At 39.0% G+C, this 11,794-nt stretch overlaps 1 protein-coding gene across 2 annotated transcripts in view; it reads left to right on the top strand.

The window, feature by feature from the left end:
- Nucleotides 1-11,794, top strand: part of POLD3 (DNA polymerase delta 3, accessory subunit) — a 47,963-nt gene that overhangs the window by 13,509 nt on the left and 22,660 nt on the right. Inside the window, exons 3-5 of one of the 2 annotated variants that reach the window (XM_032259065.1) lie at nt 1,618-1,720; nt 5,859-5,898; nt 7,227-7,359. In XM_032259065.1, the coding sequence (XP_032114956.1) occupies nt 1,618-1,720; nt 5,859-5,898; nt 7,227-7,359 (276 nt within the window). The remainder of the gene's footprint in view (nt 1-1,617; nt 1,721-5,858; nt 5,899-7,226; nt 7,360-11,794) is intronic. The other variant, XM_032259066.1, reaches the window with a different exon arrangement.

The raw sequence follows: 11,794 nt of genomic DNA on the forward strand, positions 1-11,794 counted from the left end.
ATGACTCCCAGATTTCTGGCTTGGGTGGTTTGAGCAAATGATGTTGTTGTCAGGGGTGGATGAAATAAACCAAGGAGAATATGTAGTAGGGTGATCAGCCACCCTGGGTTTGACCAGGACTGTCAGTTTTGTCACTTAAAGTTCCACATCCCAAGAAACCCCTCAGACCCAGGCAGACTGGGATAGTCAGTCACTCTAATACATAGAGTAAAGGTAGCTGAAGACAGGAACACCAACAGTTAAGGAGAGGGAGGAGGTAGAGAAGTCTCTTCAGAAAGTGAAGCAGAAGCAGTGAGAGGGATAGCAGGAGACTTAGGGGAGCATGGTTTTATGGAAGCTGAGAGGGGAAGCTCTTCAAGAAGAGAGTGAACAGCAATGTAGGTTGAGCTGCTCTGGGATTTTTTAGTTTCTAGCTGTGCTTGGCAGAAGTATGATATTATAGAGAGACTGCAAATGTTTCTCGAAATAAAAGACACAAATGTTATGTCTCTTTTTGGTGTTTTTAAATTAGATTATTGAAGGGAGCCAATGTCTGATACTTGCTGGGTCATTGGGTAAACATGAATTTAGAGATTTTACTAAAAGCAACATTATTTCTGCATTTAGTATTTGACTATCTCAGGTTAATGAATTATTCTGAATACTGGGCAATGTGAGTCAGCTGTTAGATTCTGCAATTCCAAACTAGCATTAAATCTAAGTAATCATAAAATTAGAATTTCAGAGCTGGACAGTTGTGATCATATACTTAGTAGTACTTAATGTTTTGAAGTAATTCATTCTTCAGAATCAATTGAAAACCCTCACCCATCTCCTCCCAAAAAAGCACATAAACATTTGCTGAAACTTTAGGGTTGGAGGGTTATAGATGGCCACCTGAATTCCAGGTTAAAAGAATCACTAGTTTAGTATAACCCTCCTATTTATACCTTGGGAATTAAGAGGCCTAGAAGGCCAGGCAGGGTGGCTCATGCCTGTAATCCCAGCACTTTGGGAGGGCGAACTGGGCAGATCACAAGGTTAGGAGTTTAAGACCAGCATGGCCAATATAGTGAAACCCCATCTCTACTAAAAATACAAAAAAAATAGCCAGGCGTGGTGGTGCATTGCCTGTAATCCCAGCTACTCGGGAGGCTGAGGCAGGAGAATTGCTTGAACCCGGGAGGCAGAGGTTGTTGCAGTGAGCCAAGATCGCGCCACTTCACTCCAGCTTGGGCAACAGAGTAAGACTCCGTCTCAAAAAAAAAAAATTAACTTATCTGGAGCTCGGACAGTTACCAAACTACTTCTTAATTCAGTGTTCTGTTCATTATGTATCATTGCCATTGTTTTAATGCAAGTTCAGTCCCTCTTGGTTTATTATTAATCTTATTTCAGTTAATATACTGGTCACTGTGTCAGCTCCATACAAGTTGACTCTAATCCCCATGTCCTGTCTAAAGTCCATCTTTTTTTTTTTTTTTTTTTAACTCTGTCCATAGGCCAAACAAAAATGCTACTGTTCAGAAAATTCGATAGACTATCAAATTTCATATATCTTTTAAGTCATTAATTAAGAGTTGATCATGTAAAAACTCTTACTGATGACTTACTTGTACCTTCTTTTTTTTGAAATAGGATGCTGTACGATTATGTTGAGAGGAAACGAAAAGAAAATTCAGGAGCCCAACTGCATGTCACCTATTTGGTGTCTGGCAGTCTCATTCAGAATGGACATTCCGTAAGTTCTCAGAATCTTGTAATGAGCTTAAATGTGTTTGTGTTATGAAGAGTATTATAACATAGTTCAGGGGAGAGAAAAAAAAAACTAAGATTCTGTGTTATAGTAGTTTTAAAGAGCTATTTGATGGTGATGATTATTTTGGATTTTTAGACTAAATCTAAAACTGAGAAGTTTGGGTAATATCTTGGCTGTGATGCAGAAACTGTATCATTATTATGCAATCAGATGATAGGAGACTGCTTCTGTTATTTCCTATACCTCTTTTTTCTTCTTGAAGGTATGTTGAGAACAATGGTGCTTAATTTTCCACCTCTTCAAATTTCACACCACAAATACAAGTGTTCAAAAATTATAATTTTTTTAACTGAACTGCATTTTAATTTTGAACATTCGTTTGGTAGTCTTATGTCTAAGTGCTTGAAGGGTAGGAGTTGTTGGCAGGAGCATAGCTGATGCAGTGCATAGGCTGGGAACATTTTATTCTCCTCCCTCTTCTTTTTGTAGTCCCACCTGGTATCGGGTCATCTGGCAACACAGGTGACTGCTGGATTTCATCATCCTAACTGTAAAGCTTTCTCAGGTCAGCTTAACTTTTCTCTTAGCTATTTTCATGTTCCTGTCTGGCACAGGGATCATTCTGTTATTCTCATGCCTTGTTGGGGACCAGAAGCTCTGCTGAGATGTCTTGTTCCTTCTCCTGCACCAAACTGGGCCTTGGGAACTTTAATAATCCTCCCTCTCCAGCTTCCCCCCAAAAGTAAGGTGTAGCTCCTCTGTTCTTACTTCCTCAGACTTCCTATCTGAAGGTTCTTTTGGGCATAAAAAGCCCCAAGGGTATTGGCTCAAAGGTCAGGTGGCCCCTTCTCAGAGATCGACTGTTTTCCTCTTTCCTTTGATTTTTCCCTCAGAATCATAAGTTCAGTGCCCTGATTTGTCAAAATATTGACTGGATTTTTTTTCTTTTTAGCAGTTGAGTCCCCAAGCATGTGAGATTTAAAACTGAAATGTCAGGTCGTGTACAGTGGCTCTCTCTTGTAATCCCAGTCCTTTGGGAAGCTGGGTTGGGAGAATCACTTGAGCCCAGGAGTTTGAGACCAGCCTAAGCAACTTAGCGAAACCCCATCTCTACAAAAAATACAAAAATTAGCTGGGCATGGTGGCATGTGCCTGTAGTCCCCGCTACTCAGGAGGCTGAGATGGGAGGATCACTTGAGCCTGTAAGGTCAAGGCTGCAGTGAGCCATGATTGTGCCACTGCACTCCAGCTTAAGTGATACAAAATAAAACTGGAATGTCAATTTAGTAATTTACAAGGAGCAACAAAACTACTAGTGGGATCAGATCCTTATATTCTCTAGCTAACATACTCTTTTCTTGTTTGCAAGCTATTTGGCAAGCCAAATGATAACCAAGATATTTGCAAATGTAAAATAAGATGTCATTTATGTCTCTGAAGCAAAATTATACAGATGTGACTCATTTACTTGCAGAGATAAACCTGCCTCTAGAGTTCTGCCACTGTAGAGCCCTTGAAAGGATACTGTCAAAGTTTATAGCTGATTGTCATATTTTCTTCTGTTAACAGGGTTAACTAACCTTCTGTCTCCTTCTTTAGTTATGTCAGTACCTTCAATGTAGTCATATTGAAGCCTTTACTTGGGAATCATAAAAGCAGTGATTTTTATTTTTTTGGTCATTGATCCCCTTGAGAATCAAAGAAAAATGCATATGTTGACATTCTTAAAATTTGAGTTCACGGATCTTCTGAAATAGGATCTGAAGGAATTTGTTTTAAGATAATGTAGATTTTTACTCAAACTGACCCATTATAACAGGGGCTCTTAATTTAGGATTCTTAGATCGTCTTCATGGTTGGTCTTCAGAGTCCAGGGTTTTCTTGGTTGACATTGAAAGTTCAAATTGTATTCCTCAGTGCATATTTCGGATATCATTTTTCAAAATGATGTGTAACCTATAATCAGTTAAAAAATTCTAAGCCATGGCTTGCTTATAAAAAGGTCTTCTGTTTGTAAGTGTAAGATGGGATTTAAATTCTGCCCATCTTTTTTTAGCAGAATGCTTTTTCAAACAAAATGTTTACCAGAGTCCTGTATATAAAATTTATTAAGAATGGGGTTGCTGTGGTTGAAGTGGTTGTGAGGATTTCCGAGTCCTGGACTTGCCCTCCTAATAGCCTTGCTGGGAAGCTCTGTGGAACCCTGTAGAATTAACTGACCAAATGTGGATGCTTACTCATGTTTTTTTTCCTTAAAGGGAATCCTCCTAAGGAAAGACAAATTATTAAGCATTACGATCAGGCTTTATTCTTTTAATTCTTCTGTTAATAATTTCTTTTTAAAGGTTTTAGTGTGTCTAGAAAGAAAAAAGGTAAGGCTTCATATGGAATTTTTTTTTTTTTTAATTTTATTTATTTATTTTTGAGACAGGGTCTCACTTTGTCACCCAAGCTGGAGTGCAGTGGCACAATCTTGGCTGACTGTAGCCTCGACCTCCTGGGTTTAAGCCATCCTCCTGCCTCAGCCCCCCAGGTAGCTGGGATTACAGGTGCTTGCCCCCACGCCCAACTAATTTTTGTATTTTTTGCAGGGACAGGGTTTCGTCATGTTGCCCAGGCTGGCCTTGAACTTCTAAGTTCTACCTCCTCGGCCTTTTAAAGTGCTAGGATTACAGAAGTGAGCCACTGTGCCTGGCCTGAATTTTTTTTTACTGTAAACAATTTTTATTTTTTGAATGATTATTATAAAAAATGTTTAACAACATATGGAAAGTGAAAACTTCCTTCAAATCTTTCTTTTTCTGTGAACTGTTCATACCTCTTTCCCATTTTGTTTCTTTCTTTTTTTTTTTTTGTTTTGTTGAGATGGAGTCTCACTCTGTCACCAGGCAGGAGTGCAGTGATGCTCACTGCAACTTCTGCCTCCTGGGTTTAAGAGATTTGTGGCCTCCCAAGAAGCTGGCACTACAGGTGCGCACCACCATGGGCAGCTAAATTTTGTATTTTTGGTGGAGATAGAGTTTCACCGTGTTGACCAAGATGGTCTAGATCTCTTGACCTTGTGATCCGCCCACTTTGGCCTTCCAAAGTGCTGGGATTACAGGCATGAGCCACTGTGCATCGCCTGTCTTGCCCACTTTCTAAAGAGTTGTTAGTCTTTGTTTTCTTTATTTTTAGAAGTTGTGTATTAATCCTTTGTGATATAAGTTGCAGATTTTTTTCCACTTTATCATTTGTTTTTGTACTTAAAGTTTTTTTTTTTTTCATCTAAAAGTTGGTTTTCTTAATACATTATTTCAGGTATTTCTGGATTTTGTATTATACTTAGGAAATGTTTTCTCTTTCTTGAGTTATGGCAGGTTATAGAATTCACATATGTTTTAATGTGCATGTGTATTTTCTTTTTTTTTTTTGAAACCGAGTCTCACTCTGTCACCCAGGTTGGAGTGTAGTGGCGTGATCTCAGCTCACTGCAACCTCTGCCTCCCGGGTTCAAGCGATTTTCCTGCCTCAGCCTCCTGAGTAGTTGGGATTACAGGCACTGCCACCACACCCAGCTAATTTTTGTATTTTTAATAGAGATGGGGTTTCATCATGTTGGCCAGGCTGGTCTCGAACTCTTGACCTCAGGTGATCCACCCACCTCAGCTTCACAAAGTGTTGGGATTACAGATGTGAGCCACCATACCCGGCCTCATTTTTTACATTTAAATCTCTGATCCGTTTAGAATTTACTTTGGTATGTGGTGTGAGGAACAGATCAAATTTTTATCTGGTTTCATGTGATTATACAGTAATTCTTATTAAATCAGTCACTAAAAAGCCTTTATTCACACTTATTTGAGATGCTGTATTTTTTTTGTTGTGGTACTGAAATCTGTACTAGATCACTTTCCTTAACCTTATTGAGTTGTTTTAAAATAAGCAAATTATTATTTTTTCTTTTTTCTTGAAGGTAAGCAAATTAAAAGTGAATCTGACTTTATTAAATTATAACATATTTTAAGGAGTGCCTGGTGTTTTTCTAATTTCACATCTAAGCACAATTGAATTATTGGGACAAGAAAACTAAAACTGCAAATTCTTCATTAAACACTAATAAAGTGTTATTTTTTTACAGTGCCACAAGGTTGCAGTAGTGAGAGAGGATAAATTGGAAGGTAAGTGTTTTAGTGACTTAGCAAGTTTTTCCTCTTATGGCATCAGTTTAGGTTCAATAAAAAATCTGCCTCTAACATCTGCACATAATATGCTTAGCTGTTTAACTGAATAGCCCAATATTAATTTTATTAGTAGTTTTTGAAGCATGTTAAAATATGATACTACATCTGCCTAACTTCCCATTTTTAGGGCCAATAGCTGCTGACATTTATAAAGCACTTTTATCATGGAATTTCAAAACTCGTGACACATGCAAAAACTGTTATGAATACTCTGTGAGCTACCTCATCAACTGTAAAAAGACAGTGGCAGTTTTTTTAGGAAGCAAGTTAAAGAGTGCTTTTCTGGAAGTCAGAAAGACTTCTAAATTAAATAACTTCTAAATTAAATCTGTCTAACTGTTTCAAAACTATCAGTGCTACTGTTCTATTGTTTAAAAACTCAATTCAAAGGAATTTAATAATAGTCAAGAGTCCTCATGATCTTGGGCCTATATCTCAAGACAAAACCTATACTGTTGTACTTCATATATAAAGGCTCCTTGGCCTGCAGGCCCCATTGCACAGACTAGGGCTGTGGAGGGTGGAGGGCAGCCACATCAGGGACACACAAAAAATGTATCTATTTTAAAAAGAAAGAGCTCCTGCCGATGGGGTTGGGGTATTTTCTTGCCAAATGTAACTCTGAAGTTTACAGAGTGGTGTGTTTGTCCATTTTGTACTTTCTGAATTCCCACAGTGTTAAGCAAAGCAAAATTTCTTTATTCTATAGATATGTAATGATTATCTACTATGTGCCAAGCTCTGTACTAGGCACTGGGGACATGGAATAAGTTAGCCACACTCCCTTCCTTCACAGAATCTAACATTTGTTCTCTTGTGTTTTTCCTCCATAGACTTACCTAGTTAGTAGTGTTTTCATTATAGAGCTGCTTTCTTTAAACTAAAATTGAATTCTCAGATAGAAATTACTTACTCCTCTTTAATTATATGCTATAGTTTAAGGCTCTTTTCTGACTGAAAGAAAAAGAAAAAGATCATTGTAGTCATCATCAATCACTAACTAGTATTTACTGAGTGTCCACTGGATGAGTGATACCCTCACAGGTGCTGTACTTAGAAATGACTCACCACCACCTACCTTGTCATAATATCCCCATGCAGACAGAAGGGTTGATGTTTTACTGTATATGTGGCTATTTGGCCTTTTTGAGTTTTTTGGACCACCACAGATTACAAATGCTTTAATGCAGAAGGGTTTCTTGTTAAAGTCCCCACATGTTATGAAGTTTATGTATTAACAGACTGCTTTTCCTGTTGACTTGTAGCAGTGAAGTCCAAGCTAGCTGTGACTGCCAGCATCCATGTGTACAGCATCCAGAAAGCCATGCTAAAGGACAGTGGGCCTCTGTTCAATACTGACTATGACATCCTTAAAAGCAACTTGCAGAACTGCAGCAAGTAAGCTTCTTAATGTTCCTTGTGGGCTTCTTTACGAATTGATTTTGTAAGATGTTTACACAGTGGCTGCCTCTTAAGAGTGAATGCCAAGTCTAGTAAAACCCCATTTATCTTGCAGTAAGACACATGCCTGGTTTTATTAGTACATCATAAGGTGAAAAATAGCAGCCACAACCCGTATTGAAAACCCCGGTGGACTCCCCATAAATCTATTTCTCATATATTTATCCTGTCACTGCCACCAGAAATGTTTGCTGTGCCCGTTCTAACTCCCTTACCGAGTCTCTGCTTGTCTAAATCCTACCCATCCTTCAAGAACCAGTTCAAATATTGTCCTTCGAAAAACAATTCCTAATTTGATATCCCTCTACTTTTCATCCAAAAGCAACTTTTTCTTGAGCTTCCATAACTAAGATTAGGTTTTTTTAATCTTTTGTATCCTTAACAGCACAAAGAGGTAATGGACTATAATGCATATACATTTGGAAATTGGTGGTCACAGGCTTGAGTTGTGGTTTTGCTGCTTAATAGCCCAGTGGCGGGCCCGGCGCGGTGGCTCAAGTCTGTAATCCCAGCACTTTGGGAGGCCGAGGCGGGTGGATCACGAGGTCAAGAGATCGAGACCATCCTGGTCAACATGGTGAAACCCCGTCTCTACTAAAAATACGAAAAATTAGCTGGGCATGGTGGCGCGTGCCTGTAATCCCAGCTACTCAGGAGCCTGAGGCAGGAGAATTGCTTGAACCCAGGAGGCGGAGGTTGCGGTGAGCTAAGATCGCGCCATTGCACTCCAGCCTGGGTAACGAGCGAAACTCCATCTCCAAAAAAAAAAAAAAAAATAGCCCAGTGGCATTAGACAGATTAAACTCTTTGAGCTTTGGTTTCTTTGCCTTTAAATTAGATGTAATAATGCCTACTTCGTGGGGTTGTATTGAGAGTTCAGGTCAGTTCCCTAGACATATATTGAGCACCTAATATATTGATAGGTACTGAGCAAAATTATTTAAATTAATTCAGTAAATATCTCATGAGTACCTATGACATACCATACAGTATAGAGTGAATGTGCCCGTGTACCTTTTCATAGAACAGGCAGTTATGGTATAGTGTAAGAGTGCTCTAATAGGAGGAATAGTGTGGGAAGCTGTTGGTGGGGGCACTTATCTTTCGCTTTTGGATGGATAGAGTGAGGGGTCAAGACAGTTATGACTTATGACAGTGAAGGTTATGACATCTCAGTTGAGGCCCGAAGGCCCAGTAGAAATAGCCAGGCAAAGGAGAAATGAGAGACTAAGGACAGAGCTAGGAGAGAAAACATGCTTGTGCAGAACCATGGTAGTTTTCTATGGCTGCAACTTAGAGTGAAAGATAGGAAAAATTAGATAGAAGACTAAAAAGGCCAAGTAGGAGTTACATTATTCTTTGACTACTAGGATAAAAATTTAGATTGTATTCTGAGAGTACTGGGGAGCCACTCAAAATATTTAAGCAGATGGAGTGAAATGATCAAAATTGCATTTTAGAAAGATTGCTCTGGCTGCAGTATTGAAGATAGATCAGAAGAGAATAATCTGGAGGCAAAGCCATCAGGGAGGAGAAATATGGCAGTTCTCTAGGGTGGAGATGACAGTTTTCTGATTTAAAGTAGTGCTCTTGAGGATGGAGAGGTATGAAGGTTAATGAGGCATAACCATCAAAAAACCTCGATGTATGGTAATGGTTGGGGACAAGGTGTGTGGGGGTAGGGGATGAGGGGAGACAGCCTTTCTTGGTATTAAAAGGATGATACTCATGCTTCTGGCTTGGGCAGCTGGGTACTCAGAAGGGGAATATAACAGGAGGAGCAGGCTGTAGGAGAGATAGAAAAATGACAAATTGGGTTTTAGACATGTTGTGTTTGAGAAGCCTGTGAGAAATCCAAGTGAGGATGTCCATCACAAAAGATAGGTGAATCTAGCTAGAGCTAAGGAGAGAAATCCAAGGTAAAGGCAGAGATTTTGGAATCAAAAAGAATAGGTTAGTAACTGGGCCATAGAGTTACGCAGAGAGCATGTATAGAATGAAAGAAGGGCAGAAAGTAAAACTCTAGGCCAAATTACTAGCTTTGTGACCTTGGGCAAATTATTTAACCTCTCAGTGCCTCAATTTTCTTATCACTAAAGCTGACAATAGTACCAGCCAAATAGGGTTGTAGAGGATTAAATGGACTAATATATGTTAAGCACTTACAATAGCACTTGGCACATAGTAAGCACTATTTAATGATAGCTTCTTTTGATGGGAAGAGCAGAAAAAGAGGGGCCCAAGAGGGAGCCTCCAGAGATAAGAGGAAAATCACGAGAATATATGGCGTTTCAGCTGCTAAGGAAAGAGATAGGAGGAACTGGTCAACAATGTCAAACATTGGTGAGAAGCCAAATAAGTTAGGAAGTGAAAATTGTCCATTGGATTTAGTGATGGCTTTGGTAAGAGCATTTTCAGTGGAGTGACCAGATTCTGGTCAGCTAAGTAAATGGGGACACAGAAAGTGAGACAGCAAAAATGGACAGCTCTTTCCAGGAGATTTGACTGTAAAGCAGAAAAGAGGGTGGTACGGGCCAGGGTGTGGTGGCTCACGCCTGTAATCCCAGCACTTTGGGAGGCCAAGGAGGGCGGATCGCAAGGTCAGAAGTTCGAGACCAGCCTGGCCAACATGGCGAAACCCCGTCTCTACAAAAATACAAAAATTAGCTGACATGATGGCGCAAGCCTGTAATCCCAGCTACTCGGGCGGCTGAGGGATGAAAATCACTGGAACTGGGAGCTGGGGAGATTGCAGTGAGCGGAGATTGCACTACTGCACTCCAGCCTTGAGAGAGCGAGACTTCCTCTAAACAACAACAACAAAAACTCACTAACACTGATAGCTGTGAACTTAAAAAAAAAAAAAAAAAATTCCAAAATATGTTCGTTGTGGACTACAAATTTTTTGAAGAGAAAAATTAAGAAAAATAAGTATTAAAAAAAAGAAAAGAGGGTGGTAGCTAAAGAGGGATTGAGACAGGGGAAGGATATATGCACTTTTTAAGTTGAGAATGACTTGAACTTAGGTTGTTAGGAAGGTAGCGGGGAAGAAAAGGTTGAAGATCCTGGGGAGGTGAGATGACTGATAAAGATGGGTCATCAAGGAGAGAGAGATACAGAATTGCCGTAGTTTCTGTAAGTCCCATAAGAATAGGGATTTGGCCTATTTTGTTAGCTATATACCCAAAATAGTGCCTGGCACGTGGTAAGGATTCATTAAGTAGTTATTGAGTGAATTAACGATAGACATTAGTTCTTTTTTTTTCTTTAGCTCAAAATCTTGAGTATAATAGGCATATAAATATTTATTAAATAAATATATAGCCAAAGAGTAATAATTTACAAGTCTCTTTTCTTTTAAGGAAGGATTTCAAGAAAATATTAACACCCTGATAAGCTTATTTAAAATATATTACTAGATTTCAAAACTAATGTGTCTTAAAATCTAGTTGGGTGTTTCAGGCTCTAAAATCAGTTCCTTTGTTGTATCTAGCAAGTAAGCAAACAAGAATAAAAGTGACGCAAAAGTTCAAAATGAGATTTGCCAGGCCCACTAAAATAAACATGGCAAGTAGAAATGTGGTAATAGGAAGCACTTCAGTGAAACTACCTAAATACTTTAAGTATTCTCAGTAGAGAAGTGATTTTATCTCCAACAAATGAGTTTGTATTTGGTTCTGAGAATTATGGGCCAATTGAGATCTGACTCATGATTTTGTGTGTTTTAAGAAGTGCTGTGACATGAAGAAAGTTAAAATTTTAGGATTGAGCAGAGATCTGTCGTTAGACATGCTCCCAGCCTAACTCAGTCTCTTCCTCATTGCCAATTCCTGGTCCTGACCTTAAGGTGTGGAATGCAGACCAGAAGGAGCAAGAGTTGTTTTAAGGCCAACTTTAAGACGTTGACAATGAAATAAAACATTACCCTTTTACTTTTACTCTGTATGTGGAAGCACCGCAAGGCCGGAGAGGAAGAGCAGTGGGTGAAAGAAAATGATTTCCGTCTGTTCTTAACTCTGATGCACAAAAGATGTGTGTAAATAGAGAGTTTTCTGATGAAGACCATAATAAATCAGTGGAAGATTTTGGGAGCTTTTGACTCTAGATTTGGGGCTGCCCAGTCTAAAGTTACTTCTGAGATGATGTATCAGGGATTTTTTTTTTTTTTTTTTTTTTCATTGAGCCAGGTATTCTAGCAGTTAATCTTGATGTTGTGTCTGGTTGATCTCTAAGATAATTACTATCATCATATAGTTTAGAAATCTCCCACTCCAAGTTGAAGGTGACACACTAAAGAAGGGAGAGAAGCCAGAAGCCTCACTTTCATTCACTTAGTCATTCTTTCATGTTGTTCCTAACACTTTTCTATGTG

This window comes from Sapajus apella, unplaced genomic scaffold (genome assembly GCF_009761245.1).
Source record: "Sapajus apella isolate SASKATOON/1434 unplaced genomic scaffold, GSC_monkey_1.0 scaffold106, whole genome shotgun sequence".
NCBI classification, from domain to species: domain Eukaryota; kingdom Metazoa; phylum Chordata; class Mammalia; order Primates; family Cebidae; genus Sapajus; species Sapajus apella.